General features: G+C 43.5%; 1 protein-coding gene across 1 annotated transcript; it reads right to left on the bottom strand.

Annotated features, from left to right (window-relative positions):
- On the bottom strand, window positions 1-27,714 carry GPSM3 (G protein signaling modulator 3). The gene is made up of 5 exons (XM_058171722.1): window positions 27,539-27,714; window positions 18,079-18,228; window positions 15,568-15,715; window positions 7,984-8,130; window positions 1-3,700 (listed from the first exon to the last, which is right to left on the bottom strand). The coding sequence occupies exons 2-5, from the start codon at window positions 18,111-18,113 to the stop codon at window positions 3,521-3,523; spliced, it is 510 nt and encodes a 169-aa protein (XP_058027705.1). The 5' UTR covers window positions 18,114-18,228; window positions 27,539-27,714; the 3' UTR covers window positions 1-3,520.
- Window positions 27,715-27,889: the final 175 nt, after the last annotated feature.

Raw genomic sequence — 27,889 nt, forward strand, 5'->3', positions numbered from 1 at the left:
GTATCATTCTAAGCAAACAGAAGCACAATATCTATTATTATTTTCCTGTTAGACAACCTGTGACACCTTAGTTGTCTAAAAGAAAATTAATAATGATACTGGTATTTTTCACAGATATTTCTTGACCAGATCTCTCAATGTCTTCAACAATGGCAGAGATTCTAATGTACTTTAAAAATTCAAGAGATGTTATCTGCCTTGAAAATAGACCGTACTGAACTATACAGCAATACAACCTTGACAAGAGGAAATGTTTTATGACGTTCTGTATTATGGCCTAAACTTTTATGATCATTTTTATGTCATGAAATATTTAATAACATTTCCGAATTTCAAATCCAGAGGAGTCATTTTGAATGCATTCTGTAAGTTAGCCCATTTGAGCCGTGGTGAAATCCAATTTTTTTTTACTACTGATTCTGTGGGCGTGGCTTGATGGGCAGGGTGTGGCTTGGTGAGCGTGGCTTGGTGGGCGTGGCAGGGGAAGGATACTGCAAAATCTCCATTCCCACCCCACTCCTGGGGAAAGAATACTGCAAAATCTCCATTTCCACCCCACTCCAGGGGAATATATTGCAAAATTTCCATTTCCACCCCTCTCTGGGGCCAGCCAGAGATGGTATATCTCCGAACTACTCAAAATTTTTGCTACCGGTTCTCCGAACTGCTCAAAATTTCTGCTACCGGTTCTGCATAACCTGTCAGAACCTGCTGGATTTCACCCCTGCATTTAAGGTACCTTGGTTAAAAAATTATTGCCCTAAGAGGTACCATTTTGCCCAGTTAAAAGTTACGGGAATTTTTAGTGGTTTAGCATCACCCATTTGTTCGTTCCTGATCCATTTTCCTGCCACATGCTCACCCATGCTTGAACTCTCTCTTGCAGAGAAACACAACACCGTAGCCTCGCAACAAAATTTATTACGACTGCGTTAAAGCGCAATTGTGCATGGAGAATGAGAAGCAGTCAACAGCTGCAGGTTTTGTTAGCTTTTATATGCTAAATATGTCAGGGGGAGAAGTAGCTTAATTGGTGAGAAAATTCAATTACGGTTCCACTTCCAGGCAACTGTACACATAGAAAGCGTGGAACTCAAGAGCCTCCCACATAGCCTTTAAATCTAGATAAATCAGGATAACATCACCTTGAATTTGGGGGATTATGCTCTCAAGATATTGAGAGTAAAGATCAGGTTTTGCAGAACAAGCGTTTGCTGACTTATACATCATACCTCCCGCAGGTTGATTCTAACGGAGGATGTCTTCACCCCGGTGACTTTAAGATGGGTGGACTTCAAGTCCCAGAATTCCCTAGCTGGGAGTTTTAAGTCTACACATCTTAAAGTTGCCATGGTTGAGAAACACCGCTAGAAACAAAAAAGTGAATTGCATGCAATACATTGCATTGAATTAAGAGTTTTTCAACTTTAAGGGAAGTAGACTTCAACTTCCAGAATTCTGGGAGTTGAAGTCCCCCCGTCTTACATCTATCAAGGTTGAGCAACCCTGTTTTAATGCCTTCTCTTCAAATTTTATAAATTCCAAAACTTCCCTTGTGCACGAACACCGTATTCCCCCAAACAGGAATACTATGTCATTTCAACCGCTTTTTTTTTTTAAAGAAACATATTTGGAATGGGACGTACCTATAGTTTAATTATTAAAGGCATTTACATGGCTGTCCATCTCACAACAGAGATTCCGTACCTAGACATTGTGTGAGAGACTGCCATGGGGCCCACGTCCCGTGACTAGGGAGAAAGAGGAGCAGAAGGTGCTCGCTCTCTAATCTAGGCTTGTGAGCTTCCCCAACACAGCCAATAAGCCACTGTGTGACTCAGAATGCTGGTTTGCATGGGTTGATGGCCAGACCCAGCAGTTCTTCAATAAAACAGGATCCATAATATGTTTAAGAATTAGACCATCAACTTGTCTCTTTTCTTCACAGGCATATGAAAGCAGCTATATTTATTTTGTCATTTTCAAATAAACTCTTAGGTCTAATTTACTAGACCTATTGAACTGCCAACAAAAGTGCATGCTATGGTTTTCCCAGTTGCAGTGTATGGCTTCCATAAGGAAGGCTGAGCGCCAAAGAGTTGAGGCCTTTGAACTCTGGTGCTGGAGAAGACTCCTGTGAGTCCCTTGGACTGCAAGGCGATCAAACCGGTCAGTCCTAGAGGACATCAACCCTGACTGCTCTTTAGAAGGCCAGATCCTGAAGATGAAACTCAAATACTTTGGCCATCTAATGAGAAGGAAGGACTCACTGGAGAAGAGCCTAATGATGGAAAGATTGAGGGCAAAAGAAGAAAGAGACGACAGAGATCGAGGTGGCTGGATGGAGTCATTGAAGCAGTAGGAGTGAGCTGAAATGGACTCCAGAGGATGGTAGAAGATCGGAAGACCTGGAGGAACGTTGTCCATGGGGTCACGATGGGGACACGACTTCGCAACTAACAACAACAAGCTGAACTATTTCCCTAGGATGGCTTTGCGCAGGACAATTGGAGGGCTCCGCATTCAGAAACATTGCATTAAACATCAAATTACTTAAGAAAAGTGCTAACTTTAAGAGCTCTTTCACTGCAGGGATGAATTAGCTGAGACATTATGCATAGTGCTTTTGGGATAAACATGCTAAGCTTAAATCCATAGTCTCGTAGCATTTTAAGACTCCCGCATACTGGAAAAAGAGATTTTCCCACGCCCTTAATCAATGCTATTTTCCTTTTCATGCCGCCCCTAAACCATTAAAAATCATGGCACTGCTGTGACTTTTCATTGGCCCTCTAAATACGCGCAAGTCTTCGACGTACAATTTAGATAGTGACCGTTCAAAGTTACAACAGTGCTGAAAAAAGTGGTCTACAACTGGTCCTTGAACTTATGATCATTGCAGCATCCATGTGATCAAAGTTTGGGCGCTTGTGTAGTCCGGTGTGTGTGTATGTCACATGATTGCCTTCCCAGCAGATGTCCGGCAAGCAAAGTCAATGGAGAAAGTCAAATTTGCTTAAAGACGGTATGATTTGCTTCATGACTATGGCAAAAAGGTAAAATCAGGCAGGACTCAACTAATGACCACCTCGCTTAGCGACAGAAGTTTCAATCCCAATGGTGGTTGTGAGTTGATGAGTACCTCCACTGTCACTATTGGCTTTTGGCAGGGAGGAGGCAGAGAGGGAGGAGCGGAGTCTCCACCGAGAATTAGAATGGATAGGTGTCAACTCCACTCCCTTCTAGCATTGATGATGTTACCTAGTTTGGTAGTGAAACGTCTGCGAGAAAAACAACAAGCTCAGACAGTATCAAGTACGTGCCATAGCCAGTAAAAAATTAGCCATTTGCAAAGCTGTGTTTGTGCTGGAACATCTTTTTCTTGCAAAGCAAGGTATCTTTCCTGCATAAAGTCTTCCATTTGATTTTCAGTTCCCCCACTGTTGAGGTCAACCCAATTCTAACTTCTGACCAGGTCAAAAGTCATTCGAACTCCGAAACGATGAAGGAAGGAGTAGTTTCATACTCCGTGTAGAAAGGAGGGCTGTCTTCCTAGTAAGGTTGGGGCAGCAAGGCCTGGAGGAAGGGCAGAGCGCTGGTCTTCCATCCGGGTCCCTTGAGCTGTGAGCAATAAATCCAGCAGCCCTTGAATTCCCACCGGGATAGGAGGCTCCGTGCGCTGATCCTCAAGACGCTGGCTCTGCAGAAGAGAGAGAAGGAGTTAGAGGCTACAGGTAGTCTTCGACTTACGGCCACAGTTGAGCCCAAAAGTTCTGTCAATAAGTGAGACATTTGCCACATGAGTTTTGCTCCATTTATGACCTTCCTTCACTGCAGTTGTTCAGCTAGTACCTTGAATCTGGCTTCCCACGTTGATTTTGCTTGTCAGAAGGTTGCAAAAGGTATTTTGATTTTGGGTTTTACCGGTTAGACTGATAGATCTTTATAGAAATGGCTTGTTCCAGGGGTGAAATCCAGCAGGTTCTGACAGATTCTGGAGAATCGGCAGTGGAAATTTTGAGTAGTTAGGAGAACCGGAAAAATACCACCTCTGGCTGGCCCCAGACTGGGGTGGGTATGGAGATTTTGCAATATATTTCCCCCTGGAGTAGGGTGGGAATGGAGATTTTGCAATATCTTTCCCCCTGAAGTGGGGTGGGAATGGAGATTTTGCAATATCCTTCCCCTGCCATGCCCACCAAGCCAGGCCCACCAGGCTATGCCCACAGAACCAATAGTAAAAAAATGTGGATTTCACCACTGGCTTGTTCACATTATTATGAAAAAGCAAAAAGTTGTGATTTGATGTTAATGCCTTTTTTAACTGTAACAGAGAGAGTCGGAAGTCAATGCTTCTTTTTCTTTCTTTCTCTTTTTTAATCTTTCCTCACCTCTTCCCCCTTCCTCCCCCCCGCACAGTTTTTCTATTTCCTTTTGTATTTTATAATACTTTATAACCAGTAGTGAAATGTAAAATTTGTTACTACCGCTTCTGTGGGCGTGGCTGGGTGGGGGTGGGGGTAATGTGACTGGGTGGGTGTGGCCAACTTTTTTCTTCTTCTTTTATGTGTGTTTTTTATATATATATACACACACACAGGCAAACACACAAAGGAGCAATTTGTGTAGTTTTAAGGTTTTTAAAAGCGATGGACGTATGCATCTGAAATAGATAAATCTCCAAGAAGCAGTAAATTGTTCGAACAGTTACATAGCTATATTTATTACACACAGTTACATTCAGTTTATTCTCTTGTTTCATAAAATTCCTGCTGCCAGATGCAGACGATGGACGACTGAAATCGTTTCCAGCTCAAGCCCATTGAATCGTAAAACTAAACATTTGCAGACCCTATGAATGCATCCAATAAAACCCACATCTGACTTGATTTTATTGGTTAGCGAATCCTCCCCAGAGAAGAAATTTATGTGAGATAAGTTTATTTGCCACCTTGTGTGCTGCTTCAGACATACATGGTTTATATTGGGTTACTCAGAAAGTGTGTAGGGAACCAAGGGGTTGACTTTGGAGAAGGAATCTGGAAGCTTTGGGGGGTGGGAGGTGGCAAGCAATTTAATCAAAAAGTGGAATCCAGAGAGGTGGGAGAATATTCCAGAGAATCATAAAAACCCATTGTGGTACAGGTAATCCTCAATTTACAACCCAGGGGTGAAATCCAGCAGGTTCTGACAGGTTCTGGAGAACCGGTAGCGGAAATTTTGAGTAGTTTGGAGAATCGGCAAAAACCACCTCTGGTTGGCCCCAGAGTGGGATGGGAATGGAGATTTTGCAATATCCTTCCCTCAGGAGTGGGGAGGGAATGGGGATTTTGCAGTAACCTTCCCCTGCCACGTCCACCAAGCCACACCCACAGAACCGGTAGTTTTAAAAAAATGAATTTCACCACTGTTACAACCCTTCGTTTAGTGACAGTTCAAAGTTACAACAGCATTGAAAAATGTGACTTATGGCCATTTTCCACACAACCGTTGCAGCATCCTCATCAAAATTCTGATGCTTGGCAACTGGTTCATATTTACAACGGTTGCAGTGTTCCTGGGTTATGTGATCAACTCTGGCGACTTTCTGACAAGCAAAGTCAATGGGGATGCCAGATTCATTAACAACCGGGTTGCTAAATTAAAAACTGTGGTGATTCACTTAACCACTCTGGCAAGAAAGGTTTCAAAATTCACTTAACAACTGACTTGCTTAGCAACAGAAATTTTGGGCTCAATTGTGATTCTAAATCAAGGACTACCTGAGAAGACATGGACAGTCTGTCTATGGAGATTCTCAGTCATCCAGGTCATGGTTGTCCCAAAGGTGCTTTTTTTTCAAGAGGTAACTGGACTTTCTTGGTTTTTCTTTGAAGATGTTTCACTTCTCCTCCAAGAAGCTTCTTCAGCTCTTCCCAGAGCTTCTCAGAGCTGAAGAAGCTTCTTGGATGAGAAGCGAAACGTCTTCAAAGAAAAACAAGAAAGTACAGTTGCCTCTTGAAAAAGCACTTTTGAGACATGGGTAGACTTGCGAGATTTTGTTATTACAGCCTACAAGAATTCTTCAATTTATGACCAGTTGTTTAGCAAACATTCAAAGTTACAATGGATCCACCAAAAGTTACCACCCAGTTCCAAAGTTCTGACCTCTATCCTCCAATCATATGACTGCATTTTGGGCACTTGGCAACAGGCTCGCATTTACGGCCATTTGCAAATATTCTGCAGTCACGTGACTGTAATTTATGACATTTTTGCAGAAAACTGGTGTTTACTTCAGGTTTTCAGTAAAAACAATGGGCTCGTTGAACGGCCACCACAAAAAAGGTTGGAAAATTACCATAGTTTTCGGACTGTAAGACGCACCAGAGTATAAGACGCACCAAGATTTCGAAGAGGTAAACCAAAAAAAAAAAGTTTTTGCCCTCCCCGGCCCCCAGGAGCACTCTGCAGGCCTCCCAAACTCTCTGCACGCCCCGTTGTTGTGAAAAATGGGCCTGTTTTTGGCAGAAATGGGACGTGCACGGCAGGGTTTCAGGAGGCCAAAAATGGCTGTATTCAGTGTATAAGTCCCATCAATATTTCCACCCTCTTTTTGGAGGGGCAAGTGCGTCTTATACTCTGAAAAGTATGGTAGGTTGGTCTTGTGGGAGACACACTTTATGTCCACCATGACTTATGACCGGAATAGGAAGGGTCCCTTATGCTTGTAAGTCTTCACTTGTCTTCGCCTGTATCTCAAGAAAGCATCATTCTAGTTGTTCTATAGAGTTGGCTTTGCTTCTTGATTCTGCTTTTTTTAAAAAAAAACAACAACAACCACCACCTAACAGTTTCTATGACCTGAAAAAGTTTGAAAACCCCTGCCTTACGCCATACGGTAAAAACATCACATGACTGATACCTTAAAAACTGTGTGAGCAAATACTTATGGATTAACAATAATGAATCTTTATGAAAAATAAATCCTCTTTTAATCCTTAAGTCCTTAAAGAGGTTTAATATTGGAGGGAGATTTTAAATTTATCAGATACAAATACCCTAATTTTATAATAAAAAATATTGTGCTTGGAACTGCCTATTTCTTCAACCGCTACCTTAATCATTCTTAGATCTTTGGTGGACTTGAATTATTAAATTTTCACCCTCAATTGACTGTGAATTTAATTGTAGATTACCCCCACCCAATAATAGACAGAGAAGCAATATCTGCTCTCACACTTCCTGCAGCAAATTCATTGTGCCTTGCTACCACAATTGGCAATATTTTTCTTTTCTAACTTGCATTGCTAACCTCTCTGAACATTTTCCTGACATAAAAAACGAAAACTGCAATAAAATGAAAACCTAAGGAATGCTTTAAAATTCTGAGTAGATACTCCTTTTGTGGGCATTTGGACTAGTTTTGGCTATTTTTGTTTTTCTCAAAAATTCTTCCGTTTTTCTGCAAAACTTGAAGTTTCGCCAAATTTCCAGAAACCTTACTCCTGAGGGATCCTGCTCATACAAATTTTGTTTAAATAAACAATGGCATTTCTATCCTGAAGGTGTGTATGTGTGGTTGTGTATGGGTGATGTAATTGTCATTTTCCTTCCTAGCGCTGATGTCTTGTATTTTTACAGTCAGTTTATTTATCCTTTCATATACTGCCCAGAGTTTCTGGTGAGGGGGAAACCTTAGAAATAGATTAAATAAATAAATCTTCACCCTGGAATTATTATTCACTTATTTTATTATTTTTTGCATAAATGACAGTACCTATTTTCCCTTTACACCACGGTAATTCCAAAGGAGAGAGACCCATAAGAGGATTGCAACTATAAAACTAGGGTTTATAAAGCTGTAAAACCGTCTCATTACAACAACTTAAATCCTAAATTCTACAATTTTGAGTTTTGGGGAGGAGGATGACCCAGGAAAGATTAAAAAAAAAAAATCCTGCAGGGGGACCGGAGGCTGGAGGGTCAATGGCATGTACATACCTGGTGAGCTAGAATAGTGTCATAGAGTTGGTCTTCCGATATCCCAGAATTCTCTTCGCTTGCAACTTCAGGCCCTGCAAAATCCGCCCGCTGGTCGTTGAGCCTCCGGGCCTGGATTGTGGCCACCATGTCAAAAAACTCTTCAGCCTGGAGGGAAGTCAGAGAAGAGAAAAAGACTGTGCAAAAGGAAGGAGAAGAAGGAGAAGACGACGGAGGAGAAGAAGGAGAAGAAGGAGCAGAAGGAGGAAGAGGAGGAGGAAGAAGAGGAGGAGAAGGAGGAAGAGGAGGAAGAAGAGGAGAAGAAGGAGAAGAAGACGGAGAAGGAGAAGAAGGAGAAGAAGGAGGAAGAGGAGGAGGTGGAAGAGGAGGAAGAGGAGGAAGAAGAAGAGGAGGAGTAGGAGGAGGAAGAAGAGAAGAAGAAGGAGAAGACGGAGGAGAAGAAGGAGAAGAAGGAGGAAGAGGAGGAGGAAGAAGAGGAGGAAAAGGAGGAAGAGGAAAAAGAAGAGAAGAAGGAGAAGAAGACGAAGAAGGAGAAGAAGGAGAAGAAGGAAGAAGAGGAGGAGGTGGAAGAGGAGGAAGAGGAGGAAGAAGAAGAGGAGGAGGAGGAAGAGGAGGAAGAAGAAGAAGGAGAAGAAGACGGAGAAGGAGAAGAAGGAGAAGAAGGAGGAAGAGGAGGAGGTGGAAGAGGAGGAAGAGGAGGAAGAAGAAGAGGAGGAGTAGGAGGAAGAGGAGGAAGAAGAGAAGAAGAAGGAGAAGAAGACGGAGAAGGAGAAGAAGGAGGAGGAGGAGGAGGTGGAACAGGAGGAAAAGGAGGAAGAAGAAGAAGAAGAAGAAGAGGAGGAAGAAGGAGAAGAAGGAGAAGAAGGAAGAAGAGGAGGAGGTGGAAGAGGAGGAAGAGGAGGAAGAAGAGGAGGAGGAGGAGGAAGAGGAGGAAGAAGAGAAGAAGAAGGAGAAGAAGACGGAGAAGGAGAAGAAGGAGAAGAAGGAGGAAGAGGAGGAGGTGGAAGAGGAGGAAGAGGAGGAAGAAGAGGAGGAGCAGGAGGAAGAGGAGGAAGAAAAGAAGAAGAAGGAGAAGAAGACGGAGAAGGAGAAGAAGGAGGAGGAGGAGGTGGTGGAACAGGAGGAAAAGGAGGAGGAGGAAGAAGAGGAGGAGGAGGAGGTGGTGGTGGTGGAGGAGGAGGAGGAGGAAGAGGTGGTGGTGGAGGAGGAGGAGGAGGAGGAAAATAAGGAGGAGGAAGAGAAGGAGGAGGAAACAAAAACAACAACATTGGATGAATTCGTGCCCCACAATTATCAAGGCCCCCCTCCCTTTTTTCCTGATTTTGCACAATCCACTCGAACCATCGTTTCTCCAGAAGGTTGGGTCTGCGCGTTACAACAAAGCAAAAAAACAAGCCACCTTAAAACTTAACTAGATTTGTGCATGGTGGGAAATGCCACCAGTCCAGTGTGTTGACTTGGATAAGCATATAGTATGAAGAACCGAGACAAGGCATCCGATGACTCACAGTGGAAACCGTCAGAGCTGAACAAGCCATGCAAGACGAGCTTTCCGACAACACCCAGACCAGACCAGTTGTGAGGCTCCCCCTGCCTTTCTCTCCTCCAGCACCCCTCCCTCCCATGACCCCTTGCAAGGAAGGGGTGCGGCCCTCCAGCAGACCCCCTGATTCTGCTTGCTCCCCCTGCACAGCACGACCACCTGGGGGGGAAAAAATCTATCCAAATTTTGAGCGAGTTGTAGGCCGCTCGGCTGGGCCTGCAAGAACGAAGCCAAGTGCAGCAAGGCCTAAAAGCCCTGGCCAGCTATGTGCTAAGGTTTTGTCAGAAAGGTCACCGATGGAGCTGCTGACCCAGAGATCTTGGCAAGATTTTTCAGAAGTGGTTTGGCCATTTCCTCCTTTATGGGGCTTGGCCATTTCTTCCTTCATTGCGTGCAAGTAAACCAGGAAGAGTAGTAGAGTTCAAAGGGCTAAAAGTTTATATTATATGCTACCCTACCACTACACAAGAATTTGATCTGGCAAACTGGTGCTAGATAAGGATTTCAAACTTCGATTCGAAGAAGCCCCTTCAACAAAACTAGTATTGGCAGTGGTTTTGTGTGTGTGTATGTTTGTGTATGTGTAAAGCGTTTCCTTGAAAAATGGGAGTCCCCTCTGTTTCTGGGCTTCCTAAAAGTTGGACATTTTAAGGGAAACAACCTTTTTCAGCATGGTTTCTGGAAAGAAATATAGAAGAGCAAAGTTGGACATTTCTGAGTTTTTAACATTTCCCTGTCTCCTAAAGTGACCATCGTTGTGTCCTTGAAAGTTGTTGCAGAGCCCAGATTGATATTTACAGTGAAGATCATTCACAATCAATAACAACTGGCATTAAAATTAAGGTATTTGTTATGTTTCTTCTATGGTAGTTACGTTCCTCTATGTCAGAGGTCTCTAACCTTGGCAACTTTAAGGAATTCTGGGAGTTGAAGTCCGCAAGTCTTAAAGTTGCCAAGCTTGGAGACCTCTGCTCTATGGTACCCAAATATCAGGAGGGATTCTCAGATTAACACAATTTATTCGAAGAGCTTAAAACCGCCATTCATTTAGCAACCCTTTGAGTTACGATGGCACTGAAAAATGCGATTTATGGCCATCCTCAAACTTACAACCATCTCAGCATCCCCATGATTGCATGATCAAAATTTGGGTGTTTGGCACTAGCATGTATTTTATGTTTATGTTATAACATCCTGAGATGATGTGTGATCACCATTTACGATCTTTCCAGCTGGTTTCTGACAAGCAAAGTTAATGGGGGGAGCTAGATTCATTTAATGGCTGCATGTTTCACTTAACAACTGTAGTGATTCACTTAACTGTGGCAAAAAAAGATCATGAAATCTTAGCAACTGCCTTGCTTAGCAACAAAAATTCTGGCTCCAATGTGGTCATAAGTCGAAGACTATCTGTAACTCATAGATGCCTTCTCACTAGAAATAAAAACAGCCTCTCCTTTTAATTTCAGAAATTCCTACTAATATATCATGGGGAAATGCACCATCTGTGTCCTTTTTCTGTGGTCCTGGACACCTTCTTGTGGATTAATATAGATCACAATTGAGTCCAAAATTTCTGTTGTTAAATGAAACATTTGTTAAATGAGTTTTGCCCCATTTTACGTCCTTTCTTGTTAGAGTTGTTAAGGGAATCACTGCAGCTGATAAGGTAAGTAACAGGCTTGTTAAATGAATCTGGCTTCCCGATGATTTTGCTTGTCAAAAGGTTGCAAAAGGTGATCGATCATATGACCCTGGGGCCCAGCAACGGTCATAAGTATGAACCAGTTGCCGAGCATCCGAATTTTGATCTCATGATCATGGGGATCCACCAAAAATTGTAAGTGTGAAAAATGGTTGCAAGTTACCTTTTTCACTACCGTTGTAACTTTAAATAGTCACTAAATGAACTGTTGTAAGTCGAGGACTAGCTGTACACAAATTCCTTGTGTGTCTAATCACACTTGGCCAAATAAAGCTATTCTATTCTATTCTATTCTATTCTATTCTATTCTATTCTATTCTATTCTATTCTATTCTATTCTATTCTATTCCATTCCACTCCACTCCACTCCACTCCACTCCACTCCATCCCACATCACCCCATCCTATTCTATTGGCTTTTTACATTTTGAGCTACCAAACTGCTAGCCGTATTATGTAAACCAGATCAGGAAATCAACTTCATAAGAAGGCTAAGTCTAATTTTTATTAAGATGGGCTATAACCAGTGGTGGGTTGCTACTGGTTCGCCCCGGATCAGGTGAACCAGTGGCGGCAATGGTGGGTGGCTCTGCCCACCCGCCCAGACATCCCTGCGCATGTGCAGAAGTGTTGCACGCATGCAATCGCGCGCACACCCACGAGCGAACCAGCAGCGACAGGATTTGAATCCCACTACTGGCTGTAACAGTGAATCTGGGCCATCCCTCCTCTCCCTCTTATACACCAGTGAATCAGGAAGGTGTCTGCCCAAGTCGCTTCTGAATGTTATCTCGTTGCTCTGGACTTCAAAAATGTTTTGGGCCCTTTTACCTAGATTAGTGCTTCTCAACCTTTTCTTCACTATGGACGTGGTCACAAATACTTTTTGTGACCACACACAATGGCCACGGATGGCCAAGACTTAACCCAAGATTTAAATCATAACATTTCTACAAGCCGTCGTGGAGCCCCTGGGAACCTCTGATCTATATGACAAGGGGACTTCAACTCCCAGAATTCCCAAGCCAGCAAGTGTGGTGGGGGGAATGAAAATAACAATCCCAGCTCCAGATACCTCTACCCACAAAGCAGTGGTGAAATCTAAATTTCTTTCCTACCGGTTCTGTGGGCGTGGCTTGGGGGTGTGTGTCATGTGACTGGGTGGGGGTGGCTATGTGACCGGGGGATAAAAAGACAAAAACTCACTAACAATATCCTGCTGGAGCAGGGTTGGATTAGATGACCTCCAGATCCCTTCCAGCCCTGGATTATCCTCTGAAGCTGCGTCTAGTGCCAGGTTTGTAGTCCTTCCTTCCTCTCCTTTTTCCTCTTTCCTCCCTCTTTCCCTCCCTCTTTCTTTCTTTCTTTCTTTCTTTCTTTCTTTCTTTCTTTCTTTCTTTCTTTCTTTCTTTCTCTCTCTCTCCCTCCCTCCCTCCCTCCCTCTCTTTCTCTCTCTCTCTCTCTCTCTCTCTCTAACGAACCCCACCACCTCCCCATTTTTTGCCTACACTCCCCATTTTTTGCTTAGCAGGCTTCAGCTTTTTTACCTTTTAAAAAATGCTTTTAAAAGTAACAAAAAAAGGCTCTGACCATCGCATGGCTCAGCTGGGCAGGGTGGGCAGGGATTTTTGCTACTGGTTCCCTGAACACCCACCGCCATTGCTACTGGATCGGCTGATCCAGTCCAAACCGGGAGCATTTCACTCCTGCCCCAAAGCTGTTAAATACAGTCCTCGGACACAAAAAGACCCCTCTTATTTTTGTAGAAAGTTAGCACCCACACCTCTCCTAGAAGAATGAAATATTTTGAGAAATATTAAAAAGGCAGAATATTATAGTTCCCTGGATGAGAAATGGAGAAACACGCTCTTGGAAAGCAGCCTCCACCTTTTTAAATAAACCTCAGCAGACGTCAGCACTTAAGAAACAAAGAGATAGCTAGCTCTATTCATAAGCAAATACCATCACCCAAGATCCAACAAAAGTAGGATTAGCCCTCAGCCACAATAGGAATTGCCCAACAAGCCCCTTCATTGCATCAGCAGACCAAACGTCAACCAAACGCAGCTCAGACAAACTCCTAGGATTTGTACATGGCCCCATGGGATTTTGACAACAGACAATGGAATACATGTTCTTGCACAGGAAGAGGAAGCTCAAGTGCAAAGCCCAAGAGAAGGTATAAAAACCCTCCACTCTCAACTCCATTTTGTCAGCTGTACCAGAACCACGAACATTGTGGTCCTGTTCATCAATAAATGGACCCTCTTTCCAATCAGCCTCCAGCCTCCATTTTGTCTCCAGTGCCTTTCTCCCAGCTTGGAACTGAACCAGATGGATATTTCTTCCCACGCTTTGTTGCGCATGAACACATTATTATGAGAAAAAACAATTGCGCAAGAACAATTGATGAAACTAGCGTCAAAGTTGCATCTTGTGGGAATTTTGATCGCCGTCCCTTCTAAACTAAATTGGCTTAGTCCACATTTCATACCAAATGTTGGAAGTTTCTATTGCACAATTGAAGAGAGTTCCCCAAAGTTCTTGTTTGTTTGTTTTTTAAAGTAAAACTGAACTTATGTTATAATTAGGAAGTCAGAAAATAACGGCAGCTTATAGAATAGAATAGAATAGAATAGAATAGAATAGAATAGAATAGAATAGAATAGAATAGAATTTTTATTGGCCAAGTGTGATTGGACACACAAGGAATTTGTCTTGGAGCATCTGCTCTCAGTGTACATAAAAGAAAAGATACCTTCATCAAGGTACAACATTTACTACACAATTGATGGTCAATATATCAATATAAATCATAAGGATTGCCAGCAACAAAATTACAGTCACAGTCATAAATGGAAAGAGATTGGTGATGGGAACGATGAGAAGATTAATAGTAGTGCAGATTCAGTAAATAGTTTGACAGTGTTGATGGAATTATTTGTTTAGCAGAGTGATGGCCTTCGGGAAAAAACTGTTCTTGTGTCTAGTTGTTCTGGTGTGCAGTGCTCTATATTATTATTTATTATTTATTATATTATTTTGTCAGGCAGTTGGCTTTCGGCTTTTGTCAGATACCAAATGCAAAAAATGAAAAGCAAAAGGTCATGCACATAAAAAGGGGCGGGGCTTCTACAATTCAATTGCGGCCGCCATCTTGACTTTTTTGATTCCTTGGGTGTTCTAATATCTGGGTTAAAATTTGAACTTTGGTGGAGGTCTTGTTCTTTGCCACAGGGGGGCACTGCTGAGCAGACATTCAATTTTCTCAGCTAAATCATTGAACCACAATAGATTTCCTACTGTGGAAAGCCTGCTTACAGTGTACTTATACAACCTAAGTACAAAGTCTTTCTCCTGATGTGACACAGAGGGTCCAATTGGTGAGGAATGCCAAATACATCTGCCTTTTGAAACTCAGCACTATTTTATCACCCCAGCCATTTCGTTTCATGATTTTTAAAGTGGCATCAAACCTCTATACTCATAAATAGCATACATTACTGAATTACAGGATGGGGGTATCCTAATTTTTTTTTTCTGCTACAGAGGGGAAAAAAATAAAATAAGTGGAAAACACCCTGAATGAATGGAATCTTCACTCTGTAAACTTGATTCCTGGATCCCCACAATTTTCTAAATTAGTGAAACACATTGGATTATAAACAAGACAGAAAAAAAATGCAAACTTGCTGTTGTAGGCTCACTAAATGAACTGTTATAAGTCTACCTATATTATATATATCCCTTGGACTGCAAGGCGATCAAACCAGTCAGTCCTAGAGGAGATCAACCTTGACTGCTCTTTAGAAGGCCAGATCCTGAAGATGAAACTCAAATACTTTGACCACCTAATGAGAAGGAAGGACTCACTGGAGAAGAGCCTAATGCTGGGAACAATTGAGGGCAAAAGAAGAAGGGGATGGCAGAGAACAAGGTGGCTGGATGGAGTCACAGAAGCAGTTGGCGTGAGCTTAAATGGACTCCAGAGGATGGTAGAGGATAGGAAGGCCTGAGGAACGTTGTCCATAGGGTCGTGATGGGTCATATAAGCATAAGTATGTAATAACTATATTAATTGGATATAATGAAAGGAAACAATAGGACAGGAACGGTAGGCACATTTGTGCTCTTATGCATGCCCCTTACAGACCTCTTAGGAATGGGTTGAGGTCAATAGTAGACAGTTTTTGGTTAAAGCTTTGGGGATTTTGAGAAGAGACCACAGAGTCAGGTAGTGTGTTCCAAGCAAACTCTGTTACAGAAGTCATATTTTCTGCTATCAAGATTGATTATATTGGAAACAAGTGAGGGCAAATATGCAGATCTCTTCTTACCTTTCCGGTCTTTTTCCAGTAATCCTGAAGGCGTGGGAGGCAGCGATTTCCAGGGACGGACAAGGGCGTGCTTCTGAGTTCGTGGCTTCGAGCGCAGAACTGGACCCTGGCTTGGCAGCGCGCTGAATTCAACTTGAGATGTGAGGCTCTGGATTGGGAAAACAAGAGAAAGAAAAGGCAGAAGTGGAATGAGGTGCTTATCTGAATCGAATCTAGCACAGTGTCTCTCATCATTGGGGGGTTTCAAAAATTTTTACTACCGGTTCTGTGGGTGTGGCTTGGTGGGCGTGGCATGGCTTGGCGGGCATGGTAGGGGAAGTTTACTGCAAAATCCCCATTTCCTCCTGATCAGCTGGGACTCGGGAGGCAGAGAATAGATGGGGGCGGGGGCCAGTCAGAATTTTTACTACCGGTTCTCTGAACTACTCAGAATTTCTGCTACCGGTTCTCCAGAACTGGTCAGAACCTGCTGAAACCCACCTCTCTCTCTCACCCTTGGAAACTTGAAGATGTGTGGGCTTCAGCTCCCAGAATTCATGCATGCTGCTGGCTGGGGAATTCTGGGAGCTGAAGTCCACACATCTTCAAATTTCCAAAACTGAGAAACAATACTTTTAACAGGTTGGGTTTTAATTAGAATATTGTTGTACGTTTCAACTGTTATAGAATCTTCCTGAAGGAGTACAAGTAATCCTCGACTTACAACCATCCTTTTATAATGACCGTTTTAAATTACAACAGCACTGAAAACAGTGACTTATGATTTATTTATTTTTTGCTTTTATATCCCGCCCTTCTCCGAAGACTCAGGGCGGCTTACACTATGTCAAGCAATAGTCTTCATCCATTTGTATGTTATATACAAAGTCAACTTATTGCCCCCAACAATCTGGGTCCTCATTTTACCTACCTTATAAAGGATGGAAGGCTGAGTCAACCTGGGGCCTGGTGGGACTTGAACCTGCGGTAATTGCAAGCAGCTGCTGTTAATAACAGACTGCATTAGTCTGTTGAGCCACCAGAGGCCACTTTTGGTCACTTTTTCATACTAATACAACTGTTGCTTGCAGCATCCCCCTGGTTATATTATCAAAATCCAGTCAGCTAGTAACTGGCATCAGGGGTGGGCTGCTAGGGGTTCGGGAGAACCTCTAGCTAAGATTCTATGCAGTTCAGAGAACGCCCAAATCCCACTCCTGGCTGGCCCCACCTATCCCACCCTGTCCCACCCAGGAGTCCCCAGCGGCCTGTTTTGGATGCAGGTAAGTACAGGGCACATGCGGAGTCTTGGGGAGGGTGAAAAATGAGCCTACTGGAAGATCGGGCCTGTTTCCGGCCTCCAGAGGGCTTCTGGAGCCTGGGGAGGCTGTTTTTACCTTCCTGGAGGCTCAAAGAAAGCCTCCAAAGCCCGGGGAGGATAAAAACACACACACACACCGTGGTGCAGAAGGCCGACTGGGCCACGCCCACCATGGCCACGCCCACCCAGCAACCGGGCAGAGAACCCCTTGCTAAAAAATTTGAAACCCACCCCTGACTGGCATGTCTTTATGACTGTCGGTGTCATTTGATCACCTTTTATGACTTTCTGGCAAGAAAAGTCAACGGGGGAAGCCAAATTCACTTAACAGCCATGTCACTAATTTAACAACTGCAGTGGTTCACTTAACAACTCCGGAAGGAACGATGGTAAAATGGGGCAAGAGTCCCTTGGCTTAGGAATGGAAATTTTGAGCTCAGTTGTGTTTGTACATTGAATACCTGTGAAATATTGCTGCATATCCTAATTTAGAATGTGACCGGAAGACTTGTATCTTTGTTCTAGCATGGTTTATTCCTTGGGAAACCTAGTTTGGAAAGGCAGGATGCACCTTTCAAAAACCTAAAAATAAAAAGGCATATACTGTAGGCCCTCACTGAAGGCTGGGTTGATGGTGCTAAGAAGACACAGATGCTTTAATGCAGGGGTGTCCAAATTTGGCAACTTTAAGACGTGTGGACTCCAACTCCCAGAATTCCTCAGAGTTGAAGTCCACACGTCTTAAAGTTGCCAAGTTTGGACACCCCTGCTTTAATGAGTTGTTGAGTCCCTTTAAAGCAGCTCCATCTTTTTCCAGGTTCCCCCAGGAGCATGCTTGGCTGGGGAATTCTGGGAATTGAAGTCCATACATCTTAACATTGCCAAGATTGGCAAACAACACTCCAGATGTTCTAGGGCTGCTGTCACGAGATGACTAAAAGAATGACAGGGTTTAACATTCGGCCACATCTGGAAGGCAGGACACTGAGGAAGGCCGCTCTATGTTTTTTTCTTAAAGGGCCGATTCATTCTCCTCTTCCTGCTTTTCCAGCTCATTCCCAACTACTCTTCAGAGAAAAGTTGCCTCTTTGTGTGTTTTTAACTTGTACTTTTGCATCCTTGGGATCAATCTTGTGCTACAGCTTCCCTCAAGTGATAGGGACCGATAATGTTTGCATAAGGTACCTTTGCTAGACGGATGGGCCCCTTACCTGTTTTCCTGCCGTTTCTGCCGCCTCCGAACCATCACTCTTCGGTGTCTGTTCGTCTCCTATTGCATTCATTTCATGCTCCATTTTTTTTTAACTTGCTCCAAATGGATTGTCTGAAGACTTTTCTATGTGGTAGGATTTTCTGTTTCTCTAGAAGAAAAAAGAAACAAATTCAAGTCCTAGTTGAGAATTTCAGGTGGAGGAGTTCCGAGTGAAAAGATAGTTTTGAAAATCGACTCATTTGAGCTGTGGTACCAGAGAAGGTTCCTGTTGTGGCTCCAGCCCTCCCTGGGCCTGGCCCCTGCCAGAGAGTGACTCAGAGAGTGAGGGGGAAGGGCCGTCAGGGCTCCCTTCTGCAGGGCTGGCTTCCCTGGCTCAGCTCCAGGAGCCAGAGGCAGGCCAGGTGGAAGAGGGACCGCCTGCTGTTACCTCATGCCTCCCACCGACCCGTACGCTTACACAGAGAGGGTCTTCTCAGGGTGCCATCCGCCAAACAATGTCGGCTGGCGGCCCCCAGGGGCAGGGCCTTCTCTGTTGGCGCTCCTACGCTCTGGAACGAACTTCCCCCTGGTCTATGCCAAGTGCCTGACCTTCGGACCTTTCGCCGTGAGCTGAAAACACACTTATTTATTCAAGCGGGACTGGCTTAACAGTTTTATTAAATTTTAATTGGGGTTTTATTATTTTAGGGTTTTAAATTTTTTATTTTTAATGTCGGCCACTTTTGTAATGTGCTCTGTTTTAAATTTTTTGTTTTAATTGTATATATATTGGGTTTTTATCTTTTGGCTGTACACCGCCCTGAGTCCTTCGGGAGAAGGGCGGTATAAAAATCTAATAAAATAAATTAAAATAAAATAAATAAATAAATAAGAGGTGATGAGGCCTCTGTCTCCTGTATCTCCCCTCGCCCAGGAAACGCTTCTAGACCCAGCTGAGGACAATCAGTCCTGGATAGATCCCAGGTTTCGTAGACAAGAGAGGCGGGAACAACAGAAGCAGGGGTGGGGCAGGCCTAGAAAGTGCTGAGTCACGGAGCCACACCCCACAGGGTATAAAAGCAGGAGGGGCTGCTATACTGCTTCGTGACGAACAAATCAAACTGCCTAGAGAGAGCTTGAGCTGAAGTGCTGTTTATTCCTGACTTCCTGGTTGACACGCCGGCATCAAGAAAGATAACAGAAAAACCTTGGCAGATGCTCGCTGGTTTGCTGCCAGAGCTGATAGCTGCCGTGGACTCAATTGCCGGCTAATTGAGTCATTTCTCGTGCCTCCCGGACTGAGGCGGGGGGACAGAACAGTTCCTGCGTATTCCTTGGACAGCAAAAGTGTCTAAGAAGCAAGTACTTGAACCAATAAAGGAGATTATTTGTAGCTCAGGGTTGAAATGAGGGGTCCTTGGTGCTCTCTGAGCTTGCTTGTTTTCTTATAGACATTTCATTACCCTAACTAGGTAACATCATCAGTGCTAGTGATGTTACCTAGTTAGAGTAATTTTTTTTTGTTTTTTTTGTTTTGTTTACATTTATACCCCGCCCTTCTCCGAAGACTCAGGGCGGCTTACAATGTATAAGGCAATAGTCTCATTCTATTTGTATATGAAACATTTGTAAGAAAACAACCAAGCTCAGAGAGCACCAAGGACCCCTCAAGTACTTGAACACATAACACCAGATATGTCACGGAAAGGCAAAATCACAAAACTGCATCTCATTTATTTTGACCGTATCATGTGGAAGAATTCACTGGAGAAAGCAATTGTGCATGGAAGAGTTAGCAGTAAAAGGAAACCAGGCCATCAAAGAACACAATGGCCAGAAAACATCAAAGCTGACACCAGCATAGAAAAAAAAATCAAAGATGTAGAGATTGAAAGAGTGCAGAGAAGAGCAACAAAGATGATTAGGGGACTGGAGGCTAAAACATATGAAGAACGGTTGCAGAAACTGGGTATGTCTAGTTTAATGAAAAGAAGGACTAGGGGAGATATGAGAACAGTGTTCCAATATCTCAGGGGCTGCCACAAAGAAGAGGAGTCAAACTATTCTCCAAAGCACCTGAGGGTAGAACAAGAAGCAATGGGTGGAAGCTAATCAAGGTGAGAAGCAATTTAGAACTAAGGAGACATTTCCTGATAGTTAGAAAATTAATCAGTGGAACAACTTGCTTGCAGAAGTTGTAAATGCTCCAACTGGAAATTTTTAAGAAAATGTTGGATAACCATTTGTCTGAAATGGTGTAGGGTTTCCTGCCTGGGCAGGGGGTTGGACTAGAAGACCTCCAAGGTCCCTTCCAACTCTGTTATTCTATTCTAAGTGCAAGAGCAGAAGATAGACCTGGCCCATTGAATCACCAAGAGTTACACTTGACTGAATGGATAACATCATCAAAAATTATATGGTTAAATTATTTTTAATTAAAACAATTAACATATATAATACATATATTATATATATAAATATTTGTTTTCTGAGGTTTTCGCGGGTGTTTGTATGTAGGTCTTTGGTTATTCAGGTTTTCTCCCACGTAAAATTGGAAGTGTCTTGGCGACGTTTCGACGAAGTCTCATTCGTCATCTTCAGGCTTCAGCTTCATGCTTCTGGGAGCAATGTGTGATTGCAGTTGTTTCTTCCTTTTTAACTGCTAGTGGGGTTTGAACTGATTGGGTGGGAGCTTGGCTGTGCTCTGATTGGATGGGGTTTTTTGTGTGCTCTGATTGGCTGGGGGTGTGTCCTGTTTGGGTGGGGGCTTGGTTGTGCTCAGATTAGCCTCACAAATGTACTAACATCCAATGGATTCCAGAGAAATAAGATTACCAAACTAATCCAAAAAGAACCCCCCACTAAAACCCAAGACAGAGAACAAGAAAACGGCACAGCCCTCCTCCCATATATAAAAGGCACCACAGACAGAATCAGCAAGATCCTCCACAAACATAACATCAAGACAGCATTCTGCACAAACCAAAAAATATCCACCATCCTAAGAAACCCCAAAGACAAAATTGAGTTAGAAAATCAAGGAGTATATGAAATCCCATGCACCGCCTGCCCCACCACATACATCGGACAAACCAACAGAAGAATAAGTGCACGCATTGAAGAACACAAGAACTCAGTCAAAAAAGAGGAACCAACTTCTTCCTGGTCCAACACCTTAAAGCCACAGGACACGATATTGACTTTAAAAAGACCAGAACTATCGCCAAAACTGAACACTTTAACAACAGAATAATCAGAGAAGCCATCGAGATAGAAAAACGCCCACACAGCATGAACAAACGAGATGATACCTCCCGCCTACCAGCCATTTGGAAACCCGCCCTTATTGACAAACGAGTCCTTAACACGAGGAATGACACCAGACCCACACTCACGAGGTCCACACAGGATGTCACCACCACACATCCACCCAGAAAGCAGACCCTGACCCAAACCCACATTGATCAGGAAGCACGACCAAGGACCAGAAGCCAGACCGCAGCTGCAACATTAGCCATTTCAAACCCCTCCAATCCATACATGCAGCAGACTGACACCCACTATGAAGATGTAGCACGACCATGACCACAAAGCCAAACAGCAGCAGTGCAGCTCACCAGCTCAAATCCCCCTGCAACTCAGACTAATCTGAGCACAACCAAGCCCCCACCCAAACAGGACACACCCCCAGCCAATCAGAGCACACAAAAAAAACCCCATCCAATCAGAGCACAGCCAAGCTCCCACCCAATCAGTTCAAACCCCCACTAGCAGTTAAAAAGGAAGAAACAGCTGCAATCACACATTGCTCCCAGAAGCACGAAGCTGAAGCCTGAAGATGACGAATGAGACTTCGTCGAAACATCGCCAAGACACTTCCAATTTTACGTGGGAGAAAACCTGAATAACCAAAGACCTACATATATATATATGTATGCACAAACACAACATCAAGACAGCATTCTGCACAAACAGAAAAATATCCACCATCCTAAGAAACCCCAAAGACAAAATTGAGTTAGAAAATCAAGGAGTATATGAAATCCCATGCACCGCCTGCCCCACCACATACATTGGACAAACCAACAGAAGAATAAGTGCACGCATTGAAGAACACAAGAACTCATTCAAAAAAGAGGAACCAACTTCTTCCTGGTCCAACACCTTAAAGCCACAGGACACAATATTGACTTTAAAAGACCAGAACTATTGCCAAAACTGAACACTTTAACAACAGAATAATCAGAGAAGCCATTGAGATAGAAATACGCCCACACAGCATGAACAAACGAGATGATACCTCCCGCCTACCAGCCATTTGGAAACCCGCCCTTATTGACAAACGAGTCCCTAACACGAGGAATGACACCAGACCCACACTCACGAGGTCCACACAGGATGTCACCACCACACATCCACCCAAAAAGCAGACCCAAACCCACACTGATCAGGAAGCACGACTAAGGACCAGAAGCCAGACCGCAGCTGCATCATTAGCCATTTCAAACCCCTCCAATCCATACATGCAGCAGACTGACACCCACTAGGAACATGTAGCACGACCACAAAGCCAAACAACAGCCATGCAGCTCACCAGCTCAAATCCCCCTGCAACTCAGACTAATCTGAGCACAACCAAGCCCCCACTCAAACAGGACACACCCCCAGCCAATCAGAGCACACAAAAACCCCATCCAATCAGAGCACAGCCAAGCTCCCACCCAATCAGTTCAAATCCCCACTAGCAGTTAAAAAGGAAGAAACAGCTGCAATCACACATTGCTCCCAGAAGCACGAAGCTGAACCCTGAAGATGACGAATGAGACTTCGTCGAAACGTCGCCAAGACACTTCCAATTTTACGTGGGAGAAAACCCGAATAACCAAAGACCTACATATATATATATATATACACACACACATATATATTTGTTTTCTGAGGTTTTAGAGGTTTTAGAGGTTTTCTGAGGTTTTAACCAAAGACCTACATATATATATATCTTACATAAAGGCAGGTTATAAAAACACAAATAAAAATTAAGATAAAGTGTGAATAAATCAGGACTGTTTTTAAGTGCATTTAATTCAGGCGTATATCGCCATCACCACTTAGGCATTTAAACATAATCATAAATCATATTCTTTGTTTGCGGGGCGGGGGAGAGAAATCTACACAAAGAGATTGGCTCCTTGTCTTGTAAATTTATCAGTGGAACAATTAGGATGACAATTAATGGAAGGGAGAGGCAAGTCTACAAAGAAACGGAATTGGGGTTGCTAATTTACCAAGGGAAAAAGTCATTTCCTGCTCCTGAGATTTTAATAGTGATTCACTTGGGAGAAAAGTAGCAGTGGCCAAGTCTATTTTTTGAAGCACGTGTGGAAAAAAAAGTACTGTCTGTTAAAGCTGCCTATCAAAGTTGCTACATTACAGGTAGTCCTCCACTTACAACCATTTGTTTAGTGACTAAAGTTACAACAGCTCTGAATAAAAAGGTGATTTATGACTCTTTTTCCACACCTATACTGTAAAGCAGGGGTGTCAAACTTGTGAATGCATCACGCGCTGGCCAGGCCCGTCCCTGGTTTAGCGAAGGGGGGAAAGTCGCAATATGTCTGGTGACGAAAACGTTTGTCACAAGTTTGACCCCCTGCTGTAAAGCATTCCAGACTGTGGCTTCAAAGTAGACCACACTCAGAATTCTGCATCCAGTTTTGGTCACCAGATTACCAAAAAAAGATGTTGAGACTTGGGGAAAAGGTGCAGAGAAGAACAGCAAAGATGATTAGGGGGCTGGAGATTAAAACATGAAAAAGGGGTTGTAGGAATTGGATATGTCCAGTCTAGTGAAAAGAAGGACTGGGGGTGACATGATAGCATCTTCCAATATGTAATATGTTCCATATGTATCTGCCACAAAAAGGAGGAAGTCGACCTATTTTCCAAAGCACCAGAAGGCAGGACAAGAAACAACGAATGGAAACTAATCAAGGAGAGAAGCAACCTGGAACTAAGGACAAAATTCCTGACAGAACAATTAACCAGCGGAACCGCTTACCTTCAGAAGTTGTGGCTGCTCCATCACTAGAGGCTTTTAAGAAGAGACTGGACAGCCACTTTTCTGGAATGGTAGAGGCCAGGGTCTCCTGCTTGTGCAAGGTGGCTGGACTCAATTTTTATTGGTTTGCTCCGGATCGTGCGAACCAGTAGTAGTGGTGGCAGGAGGCTCCGCCCACCTACCCAGACGTTATCATGGATGCTCTGCGCATGTGCAGAAGGTTCTGTGCCCATGCGCGCTCCTGGTTGAGAACCAGTAGTGAAGGTAAGTGGAACCTGCCACTGGTAATATTCCAGAAAAATATCGCCTACCACAAAAATCCGTTCAATTCTCCTTTTCCTCTTGCTAGTTTAAGACTAGCCTTAGTAGAACAAGATTTTAAAATGATTTTACTTCCAGTAAAATTGAAAATTAAATTCCCTCGCCTCCCCTTTTTATAGATAGATAATTAGTTCTGCAAATTTTTCCAATGTTGGAGCATTCACAACTTCTGCAGGCAAGTTGTTCCATTTATTGATTGTTCTAACTGTCAGGAAATTTCTCCTTAGTTCTAAGTTGCTTCTCTCCTTGATTAGTTTCCACCCATTGCTTCTTGTTCTACCCTCAGGTGCTTTGGAGAATAGTTTGACTCCCTCTTCTTTGTGGCAACCCCTGAGATATTGGAACACTGCTATCATGTCTTCCCTAGTCCTTCTTTTTATTAAGCTAGGCATACCGAGTTCCTGCAACCGTTCTTCATATGTTAAAGCCTCCAGTCCCCTAATCCTCTTTGTTGCTCTTCTCTGCACTCTTTCTAGAGTCTCAACATCTTTTTTACATCGTGGCGACCAAAATCTTCCCTTCTTCTCCAAAGCAGCTGTTGGTCCACCTTGTAGGCCTAAGTAGAGTTCTTTTGCCCACATTAGGGTGTCACACTCAAATAATGAATTCCCTGTTAAGCCAGACTTCCTCAATCTAATTCTGTTGATTTACATCAGCTCTGCTGATCTACAACATCAACAATATTCACTCAAATGCCTATGTGGGCTTTGTACATGGGAACTGTAACAAAATAACAGAGCTGCAAGGATCCTTGGAGGTCTTCTAGTCCAACCCCCTGCTCCAACAGGAGACCCTATGCCAGGGATGTCAAACTTGCGGCCTGCGTGCCAGTTGCGTCATGTGCTGGCCCTGCCCCTGCCCGATTTAGCAAAGGCAGGAAAAAAGTCCCGATACGTCACATGACACCGCCATGATGCCACGAGTTTGATCCCCCTGCCCTAAACAATTCCAGACAAGTCCAGTTTCTTCTTAAAAGCCTCTAGTGATGGAGAACTCACAACTTCTGAAGGCAAGCAGTTCCACTGGTTTACTGTTCTCACTGTTAGGAAATGTGTCCTTAGTACTAGATTGTTTCTCTCCTTGTAAACCAAATGTCTGTGTAGGATAACAAGGTTCCAAAGCTTGCATTCTCTTTAGAATAGAATAGAATAGAATAGAATAGAATAGAATAGAATAGAATAGAATAGAATAGAATTTTTTTATTGGCCAAGTGTGATTGCACACGCAAGGAATTTGTCTTGGTGCATATGCTCTCATTGTACATAAAAGAAAAGATACCTTCAATCAAGGTACAACACTTACAACACTTAATGATAGCCATAGGGTACAAATTTAACACTTAATGATACAACACTTAATGATAGTCATTGGCTACAAATAAGCAATCAGGAAACAATCAATATCAGTATAAATCTTAAGGATACAAACAACAAAGTTACAGTCATAAGTGGAAGGAGATGTGTGATGCGAACGATGAGAAGATTAATAGTAGTGCAGATTTAGTGAATAGTTTGACAGTGTTGATGGAATTATTTGTTCAGCAGAGTGATGGCCTTCAGGAAAAAACTGTTCTTATGTCTAGTTGTTCTGGTGTGCAATGCTCTATAGCGTCATTTTGAGGGTAGGAGTTGAAACAGTTTATGTCCAGGATGTGAGGGATCTGTAAATATTTTCACAGCCCTCTTTTTGACTCTTGCAGTATACAGGTCCTCAATGGAAGGCAGATTGGTAGCCATTGTTTTTTCTGCAGTTCTAAATACTCCAAACAGCCACAAATATAGACCGTTCTGACCAGAAATATTTGCATTTTTTACTGCTTTATTTTTTACGAAAGTGAAATGTTTCCTGAATGTGATCAGTTCTTAACAACAGCCACAAACAACTCCTTTGGGAGGAGAGATTCGTAGGTGATCTCACTGAGAGAATATATTCAGCATAAATTGCCAGAGTTTTGAACCCTAAAATTCAGAATTCTGGGTTTCCCTTTGCTTCATTCTCAGTATAGGATGGATCACAACTGCCCTGCCACTTAGTAGGTTATGCCATGACAATTGCACAGAATGTATATTTTACTGGGGACATGTTAATGGCGTGTTTGGCCTTATTGCAATGATAATGATAATTAAGCCCCTCTTTTGGCCAAATTGTGTGTGTGGGGGGGGTTATTTCGACATTTCCTCTGCCGTAAACTTGATCAAATCAAGTCTTCCTCCCAGCTAGCATATTACAATACTCTGATATTTTTTTCTCCTTCATCTATTAAAGACACAAAACAGCCACAACGTGGCAAAGATTTCCCGTTCCAGTTCCTACATCCAGTACCATGTTTCTAGTTCGGCCCAGTTTCTCCTTCCTCATATTAGCAACCTGGTTAATAAAGTTCCATAGTTATCAACCGCCAAGACCCACAACACCGTCCTCTTTGACTCTCTCTGTGACCATTTGCAATAAAAACCTCCAGTCCATTGTGATTGACTATGCCAACATTCCCCAATCTGCTCCTATGGGGCACAGCTCCCAGAATTCCCAGTCACCGCACTGCTTAGGAATGCTGGGGGCTGTAGTCCACCGTATCCAGAAAGCCCTCTGTCAGCCACTGTCTGGTTTTGTCTATTAATTATCTATTTACCGGACTTGTGTGGCTGCTTATCTCATACAAGGTGGCTCACCACAATCTTTAAAACATGCTTAGAAACACCACCACCCCAGGCACCAGATCAAATATCCTTACAGCCCAACCTCTATCTTACCCAGGAGAAACCAGATCTTCACAGCTTTGGGTCTTAACTGAGAATTACGGGGTTGGACGCCAAAGTATCTGGAAGACAGCAGGTTGGAGCGACGTCTTTCTCAATCTTGGCAGCTTGCAGATGGGTGGACTTCAACTCCCAGAATTCCCCAGTCAGCCCTGGCTGACTGGGGAATTCTGGGTGTTGAAGTCCACGCATCTTCAAGCTTCCAAGATTGAGAAATTCCTGGTTTAAGGTCCCAGGCCAGGAGGCCTACTGAGTTGGAAAGCCACCTCCTATGCAGAAGACTTCCTTGTCTCTAAACAAAATCAACTTCATGAAACAAGTCCCTGTGGCACCCCATCCCTCACCTTTCTGATCCCCTTGCCTTCACACCAGTTTCCAGCAGCGCTCCATTCCTCATCCCCTTCGTTCTCGCTCTGGCTTGGCTGGCGTCTGGCCTTCCTCCATCTCAGCTCATTCGGACGGTTGCTTCGAGAGGGTTTCTCCTACGGCGGCTGCTTCCGCTGCCTCTCTCTCAGCTCTGCCTGGCTACGCCTCGATTTCTACACGGGAAACCACAGGCTTCCTGTTCTGGCATGCTGCTCGGATCATCTCTCGTCCACACACACACACACACACACACACACACACACGGGCTGGCCAGAGCCGCAAAGGAAACAGACAGGTGTTTGGATGGTTTTCGTCCTTCGACTTGCTCA

Source organism: Ahaetulla prasina, chromosome 2 (assembly GCF_028640845.1).
Source record: "Ahaetulla prasina isolate Xishuangbanna chromosome 2, ASM2864084v1, whole genome shotgun sequence".
Taxonomy (NCBI): Eukaryota; Metazoa; Chordata; class Lepidosauria; order Squamata; family Colubridae; genus Ahaetulla; species Ahaetulla prasina.

Coding starts and splice junctions, on each gene's coding strand:
- GPSM3 (XM_058171722.1), bottom strand. CDS start 18,113: ATGGTTCGGAGGCGGCAGAAACGGCAGGAAAACAG. Junction 8,131..15,567: donor ACTGGAAAAAGACCGGAAAG/GTAAGAAGAGAT, acceptor ACTTCCCTCCAG/GCTGAAGAGTTTTTTGACAT. Junction 3,701..7,983: donor ACACTATTCTAGCTCACCAG/GTATGTACATGC, acceptor TCTCTTCTGCAG/AGCCAGCGTCTTGAGGATCA.